General features: G+C 32.5%; 3 protein-coding genes across 6 annotated transcripts in view; 1 reads left to right on the forward strand and 2 right to left on the reverse strand.

The window, feature by feature from the left end:
- Positions 1-2,788, reverse strand: part of LOC117108015 (3-hydroxyisobutyrate dehydrogenase, mitochondrial-like) — a 6,335-nt gene extending 3,547 nt beyond the window's left edge. Inside the window, exons 1-4 of the mRNA XM_033249851.1 lie at positions 2,522-2,788; positions 1,406-1,422; positions 1,009-1,262; positions 582-703 (exon numbers count right to left, since the gene is read on the reverse strand). Coding sequence (XP_033105742.1) covers positions 582-703; positions 1,009-1,262; positions 1,406-1,422; positions 2,522-2,627 — 499 coding nt within the window. The 5' untranslated portion in view covers positions 2,628-2,788. The remainder of the gene's footprint in view (positions 1-581; positions 704-1,008; positions 1,263-1,405; positions 1,423-2,521) is intronic.
- A 368-nt stretch (positions 2,789-3,156) lies between these two features.
- On the reverse strand, positions 3,157-8,052 carry LOC117108017 (biogenesis of lysosome-related organelles complex 1 subunit 6-like). The gene is made up of 6 exons (XM_033249853.1): positions 7,917-8,052; positions 7,191-7,432; positions 6,703-6,832; positions 6,181-6,268; positions 4,982-5,068; positions 3,157-4,492 (listed from the first exon to the last, which is right to left on the reverse strand). The coding sequence occupies exons 2-6, from the start codon at positions 7,426-7,428 to the stop codon at positions 4,361-4,363; spliced, it is 675 nt and encodes a 224-aa protein (XP_033105744.1). The 5' UTR covers positions 7,429-7,432; positions 7,917-8,052; the 3' UTR covers positions 3,157-4,360.
- On the forward strand, positions 7,977-20,765 carry LOC117108010 (dipeptidyl peptidase 9-like). 4 transcript variants are annotated; one of them, XM_033249842.1, is made up of 16 exons: positions 7,977-8,069; positions 9,194-9,729; positions 10,696-10,864; positions 11,458-11,700; positions 11,921-11,982; positions 12,746-12,846; positions 13,221-13,380; positions 14,769-14,901; positions 15,089-15,230; positions 15,434-15,515; positions 15,869-15,995; positions 16,459-16,751; positions 16,892-17,044; positions 17,914-18,056; positions 18,699-18,810; positions 19,313-20,765. In XM_033249842.1, exons 2-16 carry the CDS (start codon positions 9,232-9,234, stop codon positions 19,403-19,405), a joined length of 2,511 nt encoding a protein of 836 aa, XP_033105733.1. In that variant the 5' UTR covers positions 7,977-8,069; positions 9,194-9,231; the 3' UTR covers positions 19,406-20,765. The 4 variants fall into 4 exon arrangements, with proteins under 4 accessions (XP_033105733.1, XP_033105732.1, XP_033105730.1 ...); XM_033249841.1 differs by having other exon boundaries at positions 8,036-8,157; XM_033249839.1 differs by having other exon boundaries at positions 8,049-8,188.
- Positions 20,766-21,307: the final 542 nt, after the last annotated feature.

Here is a 21,307-nt window from a genome sequence, read left to right on the forward strand (position 1 = left end):
TATATATATATATATATATTATATATTTTTTAACCCTTTCAAGTCATGGCCTGTATCCCATATGGAATAAATTAGTCCAGTAATAAACTTCTTTTTTTTTTCTTCTTTTTATTTATTTCTTTCATTTCTAATACATTCATGTTCAGTTAAACTTGCACTGTACAGTATACCATACTAGGTAATCTGCCATCTGTTTTGGTAATGCTACTCTCCTGTGACTGACTTTATGATGTAGTCTACAGTATGGGGAATCCACTCAAGGTAGCTAGGAGGCATAGTTTGAGCTACAGTACATAGTGGTGGAAAATATGCAGATACTAGAATTATAATGTATGTTTTACAAAAAACGTTTAGTCTATTTTATAGTTCACTTTGTGCCTCTGATCATTTTTTGAATTTGCTTGTATAAACAGGGAACAGTGAAATTACACTGTCAATTACACAAATTTCATTGTTCCCTGGTATAAATATCTGCTATGTCATTATTATTACTAATGCCAATGTCAGTAAATATCAACAAGGGGTCTTTGGATGAAGATGGACCAGTACATGATCACCAGGTGATTTCATCTGTACCTTACCTCCTGATACAGGTGCATCCAGCATCATGGCTCCCTGTTTCTCCGCAGCCGCTGCTACTTGTTTAGAAACAGCAGGATCAATTGTGCTACTATCTATCAATAAGGTTCCAGGATTCACATTCCTTCAATAAACAACATAAAAATATTAATCATTTGAAAAAGAATTTTAAATGACTTGGTTAAGAATATGTACTGTATGCACTTATTATACCAATTAGAATTAATTATTTATTCAGACCTGCATGACCAGACTATAAAATCCTCCTGACAAGCAATATGAGAAAGATAGCCTAAAATCTGAGCTGATAATTAGAGAAATTAGAGGTATTTTTATAATTTTTAACAGATAGGGGTTCAACCAATATTGGGTTTATCTATTGGGTAAATCTAAACACGATATTTTTGAGAATGCAACTCCCATACTTACTTAAGTATACCTGCATTTCCAAGATAAACTTCCAATACGTTAGGACTTGACGGCAGCATGGTCACTACCTTGTCTACCTTTTCTACTACCTCGGCAGGAGAGTTAGCCACTGAAGCTCCGAGTTCCTGAATCTCAATCAGCGACTCCGGGTAGACATCAAAGGCTACTAATGGGTAACCATGCTTCAGAAGATTCTTTGCCATAAATCCTCCCATATTGCCAAGTCCTATGAAACCAACCGGTGTTCTGGAGGCCTACAAAAAAAAAAAAAATAGATTTATTGTTGTGGAAACGTTACTCAGTCTAGATTTAGCAATAAGATATCCAAGTTTTACCCAATCCAAAGAACAAAATAAAATTACAATAACTATACAAGACACAAGATATAATAACTTACCATTTTAAAAGCTGAAGCTGTAACAAAAAAAGAGAAAACAAATCAGTGTGATAGTAGCAGGTCAAAACGGCAATAAACCAAAACGGCAATGACCAAAATGGCAATATCCAAAACGGCAATGAACCAAAACGGCAATGAAAAAAGTACCAAAACGGCAACAGACCAAAACAGCAATGACAAGTACCAAGTACCAAACAGACAGTGTAATACTGTATTAAATTTGTAGTAAGTTAATCAAATTTTGGGCCTTTTATGCCAGCCAAAATTCACATTTCACTCACCTAACACCCCCTCCCAAACCCATTACTTGGGGTAAGAGCCACTCCATCGAGCAGATCCAGGCACCATCAATCAATACAATAGGCCTTTTTCACGAATCGGTAGACATATTGAAGTGATGACAAACATTGCGAATCAGTGGTGCGTAACCAACAGAAATAAGAGCGTCGTATCCAAAAAAATTTTCCAGCAAAATGAGGTCAAAAAAATTTTTCAATTTTTTTTCAATCATATAGTGGTGTAGAATAGTCTTTTAAGAACATTTTGCTGGAAAATTTTTTTGGATACGCCGCTCCGTTATGGAGTTATGATTTTTTAAATAACATGGTGTCAGAAAATCAGCCCAAAAGCTTATCTTATTTCTGTTGGTTACGCACCGCTGATTCGCAATGTTTGTCATCACTTCATGATGTCTACCGATTCGTGAAAAAGGCCTATACTACTAACTAGGCCTAGCCTATAGCCTAGGGCCTAAATAATGCCAACAACAATAATGGTGACAGGAAAGTTGGAGAGTAACTTTCGTTCATCTGAAATCAACCAAAAGTCATGGACAGCAATGATGGGACCAACGAGTCGCTATCACCAGATTAATCAAGTATTACCATAACATTAGCCTACTACGGCTAAGGCCTAGGAGGTGCGCTAACCCAGGCCCAGCCCTCTTTTTCCTTGACTGACCTGCAACATCCAGGGACGCATCGTCCTAGAACCGGCTACTAGGCCTAGGCCTGTGTTACTGCAGCCAGCAGAAGCGCTAGCCCAGTAGTACTAATAGCAAACGGTCTGAATGATAGGATGTAAATTGTTAATTGTATTTAGATTTTCTAAGATTACCTGAAATATATCTTGTCGATATGACATTTTTTTGAATATTTGCACACTTCGATACGTTCAAAATGCGCTTGGTACAATTTTCTATGCGGCGAAATGTGGAAGCCATTCTCAAACAAGGGGTTGCTCACTCTTCGCATACACGTAAGGTCGATCATGAATAAGGTCAAACAACGTGGGTCAACAGCTCCACAAGTCACGTGCACACCTATGTGAGCAATGCGCAGTACCAGTAAATTTCATAATTCAAATTGCTTTTATTTCTTGTTATCATTTTCAAAGCTTAGATAGGAACAATTTCATGGTTTATATTTTTGGTACGATGCATTATAATTTACATTGGAAGTCTGACTACCAACTTCCTTTAGTTGGTGCCAAATATCCTACTGGAAATTGGCTAATACATTATTTAATATTACGAATTATTATATTATTATCATTATTATTATTATACTGTATTATTATTATTATTATTATTATTATTATTATTATTATTACTACTACTATTATTGTTATTGCTATTATTATTATCATTATTATTATTATATTTACTTTGTATTAATGATAACTTTGAATTAAGAAAATATTTAAAAACTAGATGCACAATACCGTTTTCTAATCAGCTGTACCCATCAGAACAAAAGTTCTACTGATTTTATATCTGTCACATACACATTGTCTCAATTGAATTAAATTAAGGGTTATTTCTTTGTTTTATTAGCATGGAACAGAAAATAACTGGATATTAAAAGCGATATAAATTTTGGTAGCCTGCCATCCCCCTAACGAAAAGTCCTGGATCCGCCCTGATTATTTAAGATACACAATTTACTAGCTAACAAAAAGAAATAATATGGCCTTATAAGACTGTTCACAAAATTCTTCCATTTGTATTAATTTTATTAAAATAGACATCTTTTAATAAGCAAATTACTGACATATTATATAATGACTATTGAACTTAAACTGAATTAAATAAACAAGTAGGATAATTAAAGATGGCTTTTATATCGTTCTGAATTAACGTTATATTTTTTATCTGTATTGCACCCTTAAATTTGGATATACCAAATGACATAATAAAAACATCTATGATTCTTTAATAACCCTGATTAAACTGAATCTCACATGTAACACAGCAGTGATCAATGATGCAATTTACCCTACAAACACAAAGTGTTGATAATATTAAAACATATTTATTACTAAATTCATAACTTCTTTTAGACTAGTGCCATAATTTACAAAGCAAAAATATATTAAAACATAGTAATTTTTATTCTCATAACATTCAAGAATAACAATACTGTATAAAAACAAAATGCATATTACATAGTACAGGTAGTATCATTTTTCTGCATTTTAGAAAATATTCCAAAGTGTCATGAGGAAAAAAAAATTACATTATTTCAATTCAATATAAATAATGAAGGTTTATGATTGCAAGTGAAAGAATATTTTTATGAGTTAAATGAATCAGTCTATTTTTCAACATCAAAAAATATGTAAAATGACATGAAAAACATGTGTAAGATATACAAACTGCCATCTATTTTTATATGAGCTTTTTGGAAAATTATTAACTGCTTAGTATAATTAGTCTCCTTCCCTTTGTTCTGATATTTTTTTTTTTAATAGTTGTTACCGCAAATACAGTATGAAATCTATGCATATATACAGGTACTGGCAGCAACTGAAAGATTCTTTTTTTGTAGTAAAATATCTGTAAATCATTGAAAACTCATTTATGATTTTGTGATCTTTGACAAATGAAGTTTCCTCTCTCCCTGATGCCTGCCCCTACCACTGGCTCTACCCCTGATATATTTGTAATCATCTTGATCAGAGGATGTCAGATTTATGAGCAGCGGGCTGCGCGATTAGTTTACGCTCTTGCTCAAGTTCATGATCTCTTTGCTGTTCTTTTAAAAGATTTTGCTTCATTTTTTGCCCTTGTAATTTTAATGCTCTTTTCTGAAAAAAAAAAATTCAAACAAAAAAAACGTAAATTGTGTGGCATATGATATTCATATTGACAATATTATGTTACAATACTATTAATTCTTTCACATTTTTTATTTTCTCTGGCTAATTTATACATTTCCCTCCTTTTACATATTCTTTAATGCACCCCAAGATAAATGGTGTTTCATAAATTCCTGTTCAAATATTATTAGTTGTAGTATTAATAGATTGTTTAAATATAATAATAATGGTATTTATTTCAAAAATGATTATGTTAAGTTTTAAAAACTACTATAAAAACAACAGTAAATTTAGATTACACAGTTAATACAATAACAAAATTAATGGTTACACAATCTTTCAGATTTTAAGATTGCATAACAATTTAATTAATAAATAAAAATTACAATAATCTGATACTTGTACTTTATAGCAACAACTACATTAAGAAATTCCTCAAATCTATGGAAAGTATATTTATTTTTTAATGTACAGTACCTTGATTTTAGTTGTTTTTTCATGGAGTTGCAACATGTCTTTCTTTATGTTGACAAGTTTTTGATAATACACTTTGGCATCTGCTACCTAAAAAATAACATTCAAAAACACCTCATGTTTTGTTTTATTTTAAAAAAAATAATTCTGTTTCAATAGTTTTGTAAATGAGTCAGGCTTGGTATGAGGTGGGTTATCATTAATAGTAAATAGACTACGTTTGGACTGATCAGCACTTTGAATGATAGAGCCTATAAGATTAATAATATTTAGTTGTGGTGTCACAATGATATTTATGACCTAGTAGTAATGATTCTGCAGAAAAATCTCTACCCTGAATTATAGACAAAGCTACAGTATTAAACGTTATTTGACCAAACCCCGGCCTTTACCTCCCACTCCCTCTTCCCCTCACTCTCCCACTTCCCCCTTCCCCCTCCCTCTTTGGACATCATTTTTAATTGTCTCTTTTACAACAGGCTAATAATGTGCCGTAAAATTCAACAGCTGTCGAAACAATATTGTCATAAATTTAAAATTGCAATGGCCTATAAATCGTTTTGAACATGTTCAGTTTGAAAGACCATCCCCAAAATGCTCTGTTCTCGTGTCGTATACAAATTTACACGTGCAGGATGTTATTCCGCTTATATTGGCAAAACAACCAGACACCTATCAAGAGTATGTGAGCATCTATCCCGGGACACGGGCCTCTCATGTTTTTAAACATTTGCAGAGTACAGACCACTGTCACCAACTCTGTAATGAGAACTGCTTCACTACACTGGGCTCATAATTCACATCAGTTGAAAATAAAAGAAGCAATTCATTTGTTGTGGGAACAGCCTTCTTCAAATAAACAATTGTTTCCCTTTAATATTACTCTCCCTATGTAGTTATTACCATATGAATATCAGTATTTAACAAATATGCTTAGTTCATGAATATGCTTAGTAACCACACTTAATTTTCATAAATATGTTGTTAATGAGTAATGTTTGTCACTGACGATGAGAACTGTCTTTCTTGAAATATGTCTGCTTTACAGTAACAAGGCTTTTGTCTCGCTCTCTTTTTCTTACTATGGTAGATGTCAGGCCTGGTAGTGTGGGTTATTAGTAGAAGTTAGGCCTGGTATAATGTAGGCTATTAGTAGAAAATAGGCCTGTTATAAGTTAAGATTTGGATAAAATGTTACTTACCATGGCTGCCAAATCATTGATATCTCTATTTTCCAATAATTTAACATTTTCTTGTTGGACTGTCTCCATCAACACCCGTTGATTTCTCCTGTGTGATATAAACATAGTATTGCTGTTTAGTAAAATATGATTGTACTGGTATTTGTATAAAAATATGATTTATTCTTCTGTATGATTGAAAGCCAAAATTAATTACTCAATCAATTTACACTTTCGTTCATGCAAATTGCTCCTTTACAATATGCACTAATTTTTCAATAGTGCATGAAGAACTAAATGTTCATATTTTCTTTCTATACCCTTGTTTGTATGAATTTAATGACAAAATAAACGAAATGAAAAGCATTTCTTAACAATAATAAAGTTTAATTATATAATCTTTAGAGCATACTCTAGTTTTAATGCAACTAATTGTGCAGTATCATTCCATATAAAATAGGAATATAAAAAAATATTTAAAAAGTTAAGCATATATACAGTATATCAAATTCAATCAAAAAAAATTTTTTTTTAATAGCTTACGTTAACTCTTGGAATGAGTTGCTAAAAGAATCAATTTCTGGTTGAATTTTATGAAGTAAGCCTTCTGATAAACTGTCAATAACTTGGTCATCAATATTAAGAATATCCTCCTCCTCTTTTAAGAAATTATCTATAAAACAAGATGTAAAAAATATGTCAATATTTAAAAAATATTTTTAAAATAAAAATTACAATATACATACTTTTTTGGGTTTTTTTTAAAATCATTATTTATTACAAGTAAACATTTCAATTAATTTACAGACTGTGGTATGTGTTCAAGCACAATTTTTACATACTTTTGGGAAAAACTGAGACATGTCTCCCTCCAATTAGGACTATTTTAGGGACTGGGGTTTCTTTTCTATAGTCTTTAGCACAGTTTGGTTTCTAATTAGAATAATAAAGACAAAAGAAATTTGTTAATTTGGGACCACAGTTTTTAATTAGAGCGAGACCTGTTTTTAAAATTCAACTCTATTTAGTACCAGTGATAGAGATCTTCTGTAATGTTTCTGTTTCATTTTCTTCTGTATTACTATCCTTTGCATTTTGCTCTGTGATTTCTTTTGTATTTTCCTCTGTATTTTGTATGGTATTTTCCTTTGTAGTTTTAATAGAGGAATTTAAATCTTCTTCATTTCGCTCCATTACAACCTCATTTCTTGGTAAATATTCATTCGAAGGTTCTTCAGTATCTCCACTAAATCTTTCACTTCCTTCCATTTTACTGAATGAAATGAAATAATATATTAAAAAAAAAAAAAAAAAAACGAAATTCAATCAGAACAAAAAAGCCCAGGTCTAACCGGTCGGTTTAATGAAATTTTTGCTGGCCTCATAACTCAATTCAAGCAAGCTTGTTATACGGATCATAAACTAAAAAAAAAACAACATAGTTCTATCTTATAATAGGATTAGAAGTGAGCTTAGGGCTGCAATTTAAACATTTTCAGCAGAGCCATGGCTTCCACTCAGGCATGAGTCGAACTTGATTGTGCAGAGGAGTGATGATGGCATCCTGTTGTTGTGTGGGTGCATTTTTAACACTTGCAATCGTACATACAACCATAAACCCACTATTATCTGGCATTAATATGTACATTATTTAATGGATAAGCCTATATACAACAAATATTTCAAAAATTTAAATAAAAACCTAACCTTTACATGTTTTTAGCAGGCATAAAAGTAAGCACTGCTTAGCCACTTACCTTCTGATTTTTTTCACACCATAGTGTATGTTAGGAATACATAACCTTTCACATGCTTCGGAGATGTCAAAACAAGATCAGAGAATTAACTGCGGCCCAACCTTGAAATACCAGTTCACGAAGTGATGATGGATGACATGCTAGGCCTAGCGAGTAATTTTAATCTCATATTTTAATAATTGATATATGTTTTGTTTGGAGTTGTCATAATTATTATTTCATTCACAAGTTAAAAATCAAGGTTAGGATCCACATGCTCCGTAAAAACACATGTGAGTTTGTAAAAAACGTCAACAATTGTCAAAGAGTTGTTGGGATAGGCTTGGCTAGGCCGTAGACTAGGCTGCAGGCAGTTTATGCTTCTCTAGCTAAAGGTATAAATATGCACTTGGTGTGGTTAGCACCAAATTTTGGACGTTTAGTCCCATTTATTGACAAAATATTTTAAAGTAGAACAGCATAAAGATTTAAAGAAGGGACTTTATTAAATTCTTTTCCATCGTAAATATGTAGGCCGGCAGGCTTATTAATAAACCATACTGTATGAAAACAATATAACATGTCATTATTTGACAACTTGTCTATCATTTTCTGTAAATAGAGAAAGTGTAATGCAAAGTTCCATTATTTTATTTTAAAGACGATCTCTTTATATCTATGTTATTATGTTTCTTCTGGGTGTCCTTGCTGTTGTGATGACTGATCTTTCTTCTGTCTTCTTTTTTCCCCCCCCCCTTTTTTTTTTCCTAATGTTTGATGTTTTGGGGTTGCAAAACATTGTTTAGGAACTTTGTTCCTTCTTAGCTTCTCCCTCCTCCTGTACTGTTTTTGAGGAAATAAGAATATTATATTATAACATGAATTTTCAAACTTTTTGGTTTGTATTTGTCTGGCATGTACAGGAAAAAAGAGAAAAAATAACAATATAGTGAGTTCTTGTGTATTTTGTTCTACATTAGAAGCGCTTTTGTTGAAGAAGTTTGGTGCTATGCAAACAGTTGGGTTCATTCCCTTCGCTTTTGTCATTGCAGCCACTTTATCCACATTGCTTCTTTCCTCAAACATTCAAGAGTATAAATAGGTACCTGGTAAGGTTGCCTGCTACTAAAATGCACAAATTTGGCAGGAATACATAGGCATGGGAGCCCAATGACAAAGGATAACAGAACACTTCATAACCTAGATAGGTGCTATTTATCAATTCCCTGGATAATAATATATACAAACACAAAAAATACCTATTATTATTAATATTATTGATTATGTTTTCATTACAGGTGTTGAAATATATTAAAATCTTATTGTACTCAGTGCAATGGCAACAGGTCCAACAACTTTCATAGACTCCCATGAAGGTACTTCTCTGTCTTCTAACACCTTAAGGCCTAGAACACATACGTGGCAGGATTTAAGAAATGCTGTCAAAGAGACGAGAAGGGTTCAGAGCTCCCTTGTATTTAAAGTACCAACAGAATTTGTTTTCAAAAAATTGGTAACAGCGGATGGTATAAGAAGGAGGTTATATTTTCTTGGCGTTCCTTTTGGGGGCAGGGAAAACACGCTCATGTATGTGGACATTCCAGGCGATGTGGATACATTAGGTTGCGTGAATTTAACCAAATGGCAGCCATTACTTGTGTCGTATCAAGGAATGACGTCAAAGGGAGGTTTTTCGAAGATTGAGCAGCTTCTTAGGGAGCGGAAACGACTTGGGGGATTTGGCATCACGTCATACGATATAGATGTAGAGTCTGGACGATTTCTATTCAGTGCTGGTTGCAGTTTGTTTTATTGTACAGATAGCTGTTTTTCGGTATGTAAATTTTTTAATTGGGATTGCTTGCAAGAATAAAAGAAACAAAGTCTGCTCTCAAAGTTTAATACCACATCCTGTCTAAAAGATACGGTTTGGTTCGAAATACAAGACCAAATAAATCCACAATATTGTCCATTTTTTTAGGAAGATGTGAAGATGTAACAATTAGGATATGCATTGAGTTTAAGTACAGATAATATGAATGTCACTCCAAAAATTGACAAAGCCATTTTATTCAACGTTTCACTTTTATTTAAGTGTCATCTGGGAGGTGCCGGCAATTGTGGGCGATCCCAAATTTAAAAATTAAAATGTTGACTCTGTGTTTCCATGTATTCTGTGTGTGTAAGTTTTGTATGTTTGGTATTCAAACTGACAAGCCACCGCTTCTTTTGATGCCCATGTACACAATTTGTAATATGTAATTTGTTATGGAATTTTTTTGAATGAATGTTTATGATGTAGTAATACATAACAACAAAGAAACAAACTATTATTTTGTTCCTGGTTCTCACACTGATAACTTGCCTTAATCTACAGTTTACTGATTGTCTCAGAACTGTTCATACACAGTATGCTTTCTCATCGTAATACCTATACTTTACTCTGATCTGGGACATTTGCCTCATTGATAAATGCATATTAAATAGGATTTCTGGTAACTTTTACTGTAGTTTGTTTATTTGTTGCTTTATATATTATTCCTGATGATGCTAAATAAAAGCAAAACGTAGAATAAAATTGCCTTTTCAATTTTTGGACTTTCATTCATATTACAATATGAAGATGTAATATTCAAAAATTAAACATGACATTTAAGCAGAAATACTTAATCTCACATAGTACAGTTGATATACCAAACAATTGGTGTTTTTAGGTTTGAATCATGTAGATAACAATTAATTTCCTAATTATTAATATAATACCAAATTTTATGTGTATAGGCTTTTTTTTTTGTCATAGTTGCAACCAATTTTCCCGAAAGAAGTACACAGTTCTGTTGGAGGTATCAGAATGGATCCAAAGTTATGTCCAACAAATACAGATCTGATAGCCTATGTATGCAACAATGATTTATGGGTATCTAATGTAGCTACAGGAGATGAGAGAAGACTGACATTCACACATAAAGGTTCAGTATTAACGGTTTTCAATTTATGGTAGATATTATGCATTTTAATGATTACAGGGTTTATTATCGCAACTAGTGTAGGCTCTGACCCGCATTGAAAATGGTGTTCAGGGAAAATGACCATTTAAAATTTTAACTACAGTCAGTGTGGTTGTCAGCAGGGGATGCAATAAGAGACTATCACATTAATCTTAATAGCGAAAAATAATATTTATTTCAAATTTCAAGCCGTTAAGTTTTTTACCCCTATCAGAAGGCTAGAAAAGTCAATGGAAAAAATGAAATAAAATAAAATATAGAAAAAATAAAAGAAAAAAAATTCTTAAGTTTAAAAAAAAGATAATTATTATTTTGTGATAGGTCTTTGATATTGAAAACATGGAGATACGTCCATAACACAATATATGTATTTATTGTATAGTAAGTGATATTGCTAATAATAATTTCTTTTAACTGCTGTGTCTTCCTAGGTATCATTTTGCTTTTTATAGCTTGTCTGTTCAACTTAATACAGTATTACCCAGAGGCCAATATGCACTACAATTACTTTAATAACTTTTTTGAAAAAGTTTCCATACCATTTTTCAAATCAGGTCTTGACAGAATATCTGATGATCCCAAAAGTGCCGCTGTTGCTTCATACATAATTCAAGAAGAGTTTGATCGTTACACGGGTTATTGGTGGCAGCCTAACATCTATGACGCAACAGAGCCAGACAAGAAGACATACAGAATTCTCTATGAGGAAGTGGATGAGTCTGATGTGGAAATTCTTCATATTGTCTCTTCTACATATGGCGATAGTGGCGTGGACGATTACAGATATCCCAGAGCAGGTAAAATTAGTGAGAGCTTGTGGGTGGAGGAAGAGTATTTTTTGGTGTTAATTACATCAGGGATTAACCACTAAGTCCAAAGACTCCAGTAGGGTCTATCTTTCCATCTATCCACTAATACTGTAATGTACATCTTCCTCTCTCTTGGTAAAATAAAGAAAAAATACAGTATATACGAGAGGGTTGAACAGCTTTAAAACTTCTTTTGTCATTTCTATAGGAACCAAAAATGCAAGTGTCATCTTGAAAATGGTTGAATTTTCTGTCAATGCTGATGGATCGGTATGTTTAATTACTGTCATTATGATAACTATAATTTTATTAAGTATAGTTTCATAAGATTTTTTGTTTTTTTAACACATGATTGTTATTTACTACCAAAGATCTTCTTAAGATACTGTAGCATGTATTCTTTGATTATTTTTTTTTCTTGGAATCTGCAATACCATGGAGGTATTATACTATGACACCTCCTTGAACACAAGCAGTACAGTTGAAAGATAAGGATTTTTTATGAATTTACTAAATTTCTTTTAGAGGGCCTACAGCAATTTAACATGGGCCGCAAAGATAATGATATACAATAGATTGACTTTCTATTTTGTTGCGGGTGCTTCTGTATTATGAGTCATGGTCATGTTTACAGTACTACACTTGGTTATAATATCTTTGACTGTACTTAAATTTTCATTATTATTATTATTATTATTATTATTATTATTATTATTATTATTATTATTATTATTATTATTATAAATTTCCTCATAACATACTATTTATATGTGTGTATATATGTATATTATGCATATACTATACTTGGTTATAATATCTTTGACTGTATTTAAATTTTCATTATTATTATTATTATTATTATTATTATTATTATTATTATAAATTTCCTCATAACATACTATTTATATGTGTGTGTATATATGTATATTGTGCATATTCTATACTTGGTTATAATATCTTTGACTGTACTTATATTTTCATTATTATTATTATTATTATTATTATTTATAATATCATGACTTCTTCATTTTAGATAATCAATGTTCAAGAATTTAAACTTGTTGAATCTCTCTGTCAGTTGTTCCCTCCAATGGAATATATTGTGCGACTCAACTGGACTCCAGATGGAAAAAGGTAAAATTTTAGGAGGTCATATTCACAGAGGACTGGCGTAAATGGACTAGCGTAAAAACTCTCTGAAATAAGTGCCGCTTTTATATAAGCACTGAACTAAACATGATTTTTTTTCACTATTAAATTTTTGCTCTTATGTACCGCAAAACTATGAATATAATTTATTTTTAATAAAGTGTTTTTGGCTTTATTCCCTGATATAGATTTTTTGGCAAAATTAGCCTATAACAGCTGAGTTATCCTCCTAAATTAAATGCATACAATAGCCAGATCCTAGTCTAATAGAGTACAACAGTCGAGTCGTCACAACACCAGGTGGCGCCCTCTGTTGTCAACTGTGTGTGAGCTAAAAATTAACTTATGTTTTTTCACAGCATATGGGCTCAGCTTCTTAGTAGGAACCAGCAGTTAACAATGTTGGTACTAATACCAGTACACTGCTTTGTACCCGTGCATGAAAATGAGGTGGTTGTTGACAGTGAGAAGCTTCCTATTCAAGTTTTGTATGAAGAATACTCAGAAATATGGATCAATGTAAGCAAAGCCACTTTAAAATACTAATCACTATAGGCTCTCATTAAAAACTACTTTTAATCAAATATACTTTTCCCCATAAATTTATAAATAATGCCTTAAAATGTATGAATATAATGCAATGCTAGTATGTTGTTCCTGATTAATCTGTTGTAAGTTTTGTGAATGCACAAGCTTCCACAAGCAATCAGTGCTGCCTTCATCAGGCAGTTTGAAAGTGCTTTCTCTTCTTAATTATTTATGTTGAATAACATGGGTTTTAATCTATTCAATAAATAAATAATAATCCCAAGAATTTTTTTTAATCATAAATCTTAAAAAAATAGCTTTTAATTGAAAATTTGTATGAGAAAATACAGAGAAATTGAGAAACATAGTAAGTAATAGTACATAGTTACCAACTTTCTCGCATCGTGCGGGACGGTCCCTCATTTCAAAGTGATTTTGTATAAAACACGCATTTTGCAGGAACACATGCATGATCCTAAATTTGTCATGCATTTAGCACGAGTCGATTTTTACACCCATTTGTCTATCCCTCCTTTTTTTCTCATTTCCATTTAAAGCTAGGCTCCATAGGAAAAAATGTTTTGATGTGTTGTACAACTGATTTTTCTAGACATAAAGTGTTTTAGATGAAAAAACTCTGGAACGGTTATTGCTGTCTCTTATACACATCTAGATGTGTATAAGAGACAGGTATTACCCAGAGGCCAATATGCACTAAGGACATTGTCTTGTTTACTTGAATCAGCCTTTCCAAAAGTTCCAGTCACTCTGATACCTGTCTCTTATACACATCTAGATGTGTATAAGAGACAGATGTTCCTGATTAAACTGTTGTAAGTTTTGTGAATGCACAAGCTTCCACAAGCAATCAGTGCTGCCTTCAGTAGCTTTCAATTGAAAATTTATATGAGAAAATACAGAGAAATTGAGAAACAGTGAATAATAGTACATACTGTAGTTACCAACCGTCTCGCATCGTGCGGGATGGTCCCGCATTTCCAAGTGATTTTGTATAAAACACGCATTTTGCAGAAAAACATGCATGATTCTAAATTTGTCATGCATTTAACACGAGTCTATGCATGATAACGATTTTTACCCCCATTTGTCTATCCCTCCTTTTTTTCTCATTTCCATTTAAAGCTAGGCTCCATAGGAAAAAATGTTTTGATGTGTTGTACAACTGATTTTTCTAGACATAAAGTGTTTTAGATGAAAAAACTCTGGAATGGTTATTGAGATACAGATTTTTTTTATATTAAAAAGACTGGGGTGGGGGAAGGTGGAAAAAATGGTGGTTACAGTTAATTTTCTTAGAATATTATTCACCAAATGTGTATTGAAATATATATTTAATCCTAGTTTTGTTTGTGTACCAGGTCCATGATTGCACTCAGTTTTTCCCTCAAACCAAAGAGGAAGAGGTTAGCTTTATATGGGCAAGTGAGGCCCATGGAACAAGACAGCTGTTTCTGGTTACATCAGCTCTAAGGTCAACTGGAGAAGTCCCTGGTTGGTATTTAGTTCTTGTTTCATACCTACAGTATTTAACATTTGTCTGTTAATAAATTTTGCTGTTCTGAAATAATTAATGAACTTATTCTTAATGGAAAGTAAGTAATCTAAATATTCTGTCATTCAATTTCTTTATCGCAATAAAGACAGTTTATATTTATATTGTTTTGATTCCCTACATTAGGTAATCTGAAACCAGTGATACTAAATCATTGCCAGTTAACATTTGGTGATGGTGAAGTGGTTGGTAGAAGAGTTTGGCTAGACCCTGGACACCAGTTGCTCTACTACATGGCACACCACCATACTCCACTTGAGGAACACCTGTAAGATTTGAATATATTCTTTTCTGCAAAGCCCTTTGACCCACCTTAACCCAAGTCAACATTTATTGTAAATCAGGATACCAAACTGACTGACCAAAATTTTATATAAAACAAATTATTACTATTATCAAATATTATTTAGTTGTTTATTAAGTAAATGCTTATTTTATTATTAGCTAATATTTTCTTTCTTTTTTAAATAGGTATGTTACATGCTACTCTTCTCCAGGCAGTCCATTGAGACTAACTGAACTTGGATCCAGTCACACAGTTTACATGAGCGAGGTAATGATTATTAACTCTTTGAGAGAGGTGTTGCCTCTGTACAGCTTAATAGCATGTGATATCAATCATTTTCATTTTATTCAATACTTTGAGGAAAATATGTGCAACTGGGAAAATCAAAGACACCATACCATATTGACCTCCAAGCTCGGTGCTAGTAGAGTATATGATTGAACTTTAATTGAAGGTCTTGGGTTCAAATCTCAATATGGTCAAACTTTTTTTTCTTTTTTTTAAATCTGTATCATCTTTATAATAATAATTAAAAAAAAACCTTTCTTGTACAGGTTTTGTGTTGACAAATAAAGATTTTATTATTGTTAATTCATTCAAATTTGTTTATTTCATTTCAGGATTGTGACTATTTTGTCACAATCTACAGTAACTTATCAAACACACCAGCAGCTACAGTATATCAACTGAAAGAGAGAATCATGGGCATGTCACCAGTCACAGTTGGGCCTCTACTCCAATCTACAGGTATTTACAGGGCAGAAAAATGTGCACACCAGCATGTTCATATTTATTTATTTTTCTTTTCGCTCCAGACAACCAATGTTTGTATATATATAGTGCACAGATCATATTCTGTGTTGTAGGCATTATATAAGGTTAATTGTCATAGTCGGAGGGCACATTTTTTTTTTTCTAGGTCTGAGTATTTACCTTTCCTGTTATTAAGGAATACCCTGAGTCAGGCATATATTTTTATATTTTGTGGGAAGTGCCTTGCTTATGAAGTGTTTTGTACATTCATGATTATATTGTTGGCTTGTGAGAATAAAATAAATGTTTAATTAAAAGAAACAAATTTAGAATGTCATACTTCTTCTAATGAACATCGCCATGCTGTAAACTTTATATTATCTGCACCACAATAAATATGATGGTATATTAATAAAATAATTTATTATATTTCTTAGTTTTATTTTATTTTCCACAGCACTTGGAATCTCCTATATCCCACCTGAACTAGTCAGCTACAAAAACTCTGCTGGTGACGAAGTATTTGGTCTCGTCTACAAACCGCACAATTTTGAACCTGGCAGAAAATATCCAACTGTTCTATTTGTTTATGGTGGCCCTCAAGTACAGCTTGTCACCAATTCATACAAAGGCATTAAGTTATTACGGTTGCATACATTAGCTTCTTTAGGCTATGTTGTGCTAGTGATCGACACCAGGGGATCCAGCCACAGAGGCCTTAAGTTTGAATCCATACTCAAAAACAAAATGGTAACAATTGTAATTTATCAAAATTTTTAACAATGATTATAAATAGTATAATATGAAATTTGCACCTTTTTTCTCAGTACCGAGATATCTACCACCAATACAACTTGCAGATTAACGTTGTTGTATGTTTTGATCGGCAGGGAACAGTAGAGATAGCCGAACAGGTTGAAGGTTTGCACTGGATTGCAGCCAAGATGGACTTCATCGACCTAAAGCGGGTTGCCATACATGGTTGGAGTTACGGAGGGTATCTCTCCCTTATGGGCTTAGCAAGGAGACCAGATGTATTTAAGGTATTGTTTATACAGTATATTTTTTGTGGAAATTAGGAAGCCCTACATATACTTATTTTTCATGCATCGATATGGATTTTGCATCACCAGCTAAACATTGAATAGTGCAGAATCAAAGGACATTGTCTTGTTTACTTGAATCAGCCTTTCCAAAAGTTCCAGTCACTCTGATACCAACAGAGTTATGAAACCAAGTTCCTGTTGATAATATGTTTTCAGATTCATATGTCCAATGCAATTTTGTTGGCTATGTAGTACTGTGGCTAGATTATGATCCTACTGTCCATTCCCAGGCTCCTGGTTCAATCCTTGTATTAATAAAATGCCAAGAAATTCCTCATGACTAAAACCAATTCCACTTCCCAAGTTTAATTTTTGAAACTTTGAACATCAAGTTGATCGAAAATGATGTAGCTTGGTTTCCAGCCTAAAATTTGGATCATTCAAATATACTATGAAAAATAATTTATAAATATGCTTAATGCATACGCTCTTTTATACACTCTTTTTTGGTGAATTCTCAAAGTAAATCACCAGCAGCAGTGGCAGATTCAAGAATTAAAATATAGAGAGCCTGGGAGGGACTTGTACCATTAGAGGGTTCTTACCACATCAGTCCCATCATAGTTGTGTTGAGGTATAAAATTGTAGGGCTATGGCAGCTCTTGATGGGTTTTGCACTCTCAGACATTTAAATGAAATTTTATTTTTTTTCCCATTTTTTTTTTTTTTTTTTTGTTAAAATTATTTTCAACAATTTGGGCCTTCTCTTGAATCTGCCCTTGCACAGGTGGCACTGTCCTGTAGAAAGAACTAAAAAAAAATGGTGACAGAAATCTATTTACATGTTGGTTTATTTTTAATGGCAGGTTGCAATAGCTGGGGCACCAGTAACATGTTGGAAACAGTACGACACAGGTTACACTGAGAGGTACATGGACACCCCTCAGAATAATCCACAGGGCTACCAGCAAGGATCTGTACTTAAATTAGTCAAGAATTTTCCAAATGAGTAAGTTATAATGCATTAATTAAAAATAATATATTTTATATCAATTAGTCTTATAAGTGTTTACATGTATGAATACATTTTTATTGTCTGTTGAAATCTTGTATCTGATTCCAAAGCGTGTGATAAAATTTAACAGATTTGGAGGCTAAAGCTAGCAATAACTAAGAATGAGAGATGGTACATAGAAAAGAAAAGAGCATATTAACACTTTTCCTACATTCTTTTATAAACGCTTAAAATGGCAGCCAGGGGCATATTTAGTGGGGGCCGAGCTGGCCCCAGTCCCCCTTTGGAAAGTTAAAAAAAAAGGGAAAGAAAATGAAATTATTGATGGCCAGTAATTTTTGTCAGTAATTCATCAAATGAGAATGGTTTCATTCTGTGTCTCATTGAAAGTGGGTTTTTTTTAATGAACTATTCAATATATTTTTTATGAAACATTTTAAAGGCTAAATCTTTAAATCTTATAGTCTATTTCTGGGTTTTTTTAATTTTATGTCAAATATATAAAATATGCTCTGCACTGCATCACTTCACTGTTAAAAAGTTCAGAATGTTTATACTTTCAACATGATTTGCAGCATTAATTCAGGCTCACCATAAAAGTGTTTTTAGTAATTGATTATTTTTTTTATATTTCAGAGAGAATCGTTTGTTAATAATCCATGGATTGATTGATGAGAATGTGCATTTCCATCATACAAGCCTTTTAATCAAGGAACTCATCAAAGCTTGTAAACCATACATGTTGCAGGTAATTGATCTTCCCTTTCCACGAAGCTCCACCTCTTGATAATGTTTCTAAGTAATGGTCCCACAAAACAACAGCATAAGCATATGTACACACATGGGTTTTGGGGACTTTATGAGTGTGGGGTTACTGGCCTGGTGATTAGTCAGTTCTTAAATTTGATTGACACTTAGGAAAGTATATTATCCCCAGTCTTCATTCTTCCATATATTTTACTCTACATTTCCATACACACTGCCTTCAATCATTTCTCAGTTCACTCATACAATATGAAACACAAAATTGAATGGCATTGCCATCTACATTTAGCCTTTTTTTTAAGTAAGAAGTATAAAGGCTGATTGTCTTTATAGTGGATACATTTTTGTTCTACTTTTACCATTACCAATGGCTTCTTATTATTGCTTTTGTTTTATGATTTGATGTAAAGTGCATAGAGGCACTGCGCAATATGTGCTTATATAAATGTAAACTATTATTAAATATGTAAATGTTTTGCTTGTAGGTTTATCCAAAGGAGAGACATGGTATAAGACAGCCTGAAGCGCAGGAACACTACGAGACAACTATACTTAGCTGGTTAATGCAGCATCTATAGAGCAATACAGTATAACAAACGGAACTGGGAAAGGGAAATTGATTAGCCTAGGCCTGATCTTGTAGGGGCTAAGAGAATCTTAACAACTTGGTGTGGAGCACATCAGCCAATTGCCCTCAAAGAATCTTGGCTCCCTTGAAAATACATATGGAATGGTCTAATTCTACTCAAATTTTATGAATAAATTTTAACAATAAATAATACTCAGTGTAATTAAGGAGGCTATTAATGTAAAACAAAAAGTAGTAATTATATACCTTAGTTTTTTTGGTATAAGCCCACAACTTACTTTCAAGCAAAATGTTCCAACTGGGTTTATAACACACTTAAGTATATCCTTGTCATATGATTGGTTGATTTCCTATCATGTGACATTGATTATTTACCCCATTTCATCACTCATCATGGAAATTTAGTTCCAGGCATTTTTACTTCCATTTGTTTCGCTCCATTGCACAACACTTAGGATACAGTATGACTTCAACCTAATACTGTACAATATTTTGATTGGTTGAAATGAAAAGAATCTCCATTCAGTCAATCCTTCATCTCATGAAAATATTCTTCCCATTGCTCTCATAAACAATCATTATTTGTAAGCCATGCTAAACACCATTGTACTTAATTGAATGGAAATTTTGCAGGTTATAAAAAGTCAGAGTATAATGAACCTACATTGAAATCCATCAACATGCCCACCAGGCCTAAAACAGGGTTACCTAATCCTCAGCTCTTCTGCAAGAATAAGCTAGAACTATCTAGCATTTTGACTGTATGCCCGCTACTCTTTGTTTTTTATAGTCCCAGTATTATATACCCAGTTTTTAAAGGTGTGGCCTTATACCCAATAAACTACAGTATGTATTACATGAACCTCAATTTTAAGACAAGATTAAATATAATGTTGAATAAAAACCAAAGAGGTTGTAGTGGAGGTCATTTTAATATTTAATAAAATCAAAATGATATAAAAAAGGAAAGAAAATGTTATAATAATCAAAAGATTGAGCTGAATATGTATGCATCTTGATATTAAACAATTAAAAACATACAAAATACATACTATAATTAAACACTGATATCTTGTAGGTATAAATTTCCTTTCTGCATGTAGAATTATCTTTATGGTACCTTCAACAAAATGTAAACCAGTAATATATCAGTTGGATCATGCTAAAACAAGAAAGTCAGATTTTTTCCCCCAAAAAACTCAATGTACTTTGCTTATCGTTGAACTAAATATAAACACATTTGTTACTCGGACTTGTTTGTACTCCAAAGCTGTTAACCTATATTGTAATTATTGTGGATAACTAGATTTTTTTTTACTTAATAAAGTATTTCATTTATTCACGCTCAACACAATGTCTTGTTCCTTGTTTGTGAATGCAGGGAGGTGCCATGTTAAATGGCTCTGGAAGGACCATTTAATACAAATTTGGATTAGGCCCATGTGGATCAGACATACAGTATCACTTGATTATGACAGACTTAAATTTTTTTTTAAGCTGTCCACATTTGTTTAAATAAATTTCAGCATCGAGGTTGATAATGATACAAAAGTTTATGGTATAAATCATCATATGCATGTTTTGCAAATCATATTCAACATTGATTGAAGAAGATTCATCTATTCAGGCCTTTAATTATATAAAATTTCCAAGCTCTAAACACTGTATAACTGAAGAATTTACATTGCATACTCAATATATTTTGTTTTCATTAATCTCATTTTCTGTGTGTGAACTTTTTTATAATATAGAAAGGCTTATAACCTATTACAGTATTTTTGTAGAATAATCATCCATAATCTGGCCACTCCAGGATGAAAGACTTCCCAAGTCAACACCAACGTTCCCTGTCATTGCCTTTGCCATCAATCTTATCTCCATAAATTCAGAA

The sequence above is a fragment of the Anneissia japonica genome, unplaced genomic scaffold (assembly GCF_011630105.1).
Source record: "Anneissia japonica isolate Jap-2015-1 unplaced genomic scaffold, ASM1163010v1 scaffold287960_len3192837_cov198, whole genome shotgun sequence".
In the NCBI taxonomy this organism is placed as follows: domain Eukaryota; kingdom Metazoa; phylum Echinodermata; class Crinoidea; order Comatulida; family Comatulidae; genus Anneissia; species Anneissia japonica.

Coding starts and splice junctions, on each gene's coding strand:
- LOC117108017 (XM_033249853.1), bottom strand. CDS start 7,428: ATGGAAGGAAGTGAAAGATTTAGTGGAGATACTGAAGAACCTTCGAAT. Junction 6,269..6,702: donor AACTCATTCCAAGAGTTAAC/GTAAGCTATTAA, acceptor TATATCACACAG/GAGAAATCAACGGGTGTTGA. Junction 5,069..6,180: donor TCAATGATTTGGCAGCCATG/GTAAGTAACATT, acceptor GTTATTTTTTAG/GTAGCAGATGCCAAAGTGTA.
- LOC117108010 (XM_033249842.1), top strand. CDS start 9,232: ATGGCAACAGGTCCAACAACTTTCATAGACTCCCATGAAGGTACTTCT. Junction 15,516..15,868: donor ACACAGTTTACATGAGCGAG/GTAATGATTATT, acceptor ATTTCATTTCAG/GATTGTGACTATTTTGTCAC. Junction 16,752..16,891: donor CCATACTCAAAAACAAAATG/GTAACAATTGTA, acceptor TTTGATCGGCAG/GGAACAGTAGAGATAGCCGA.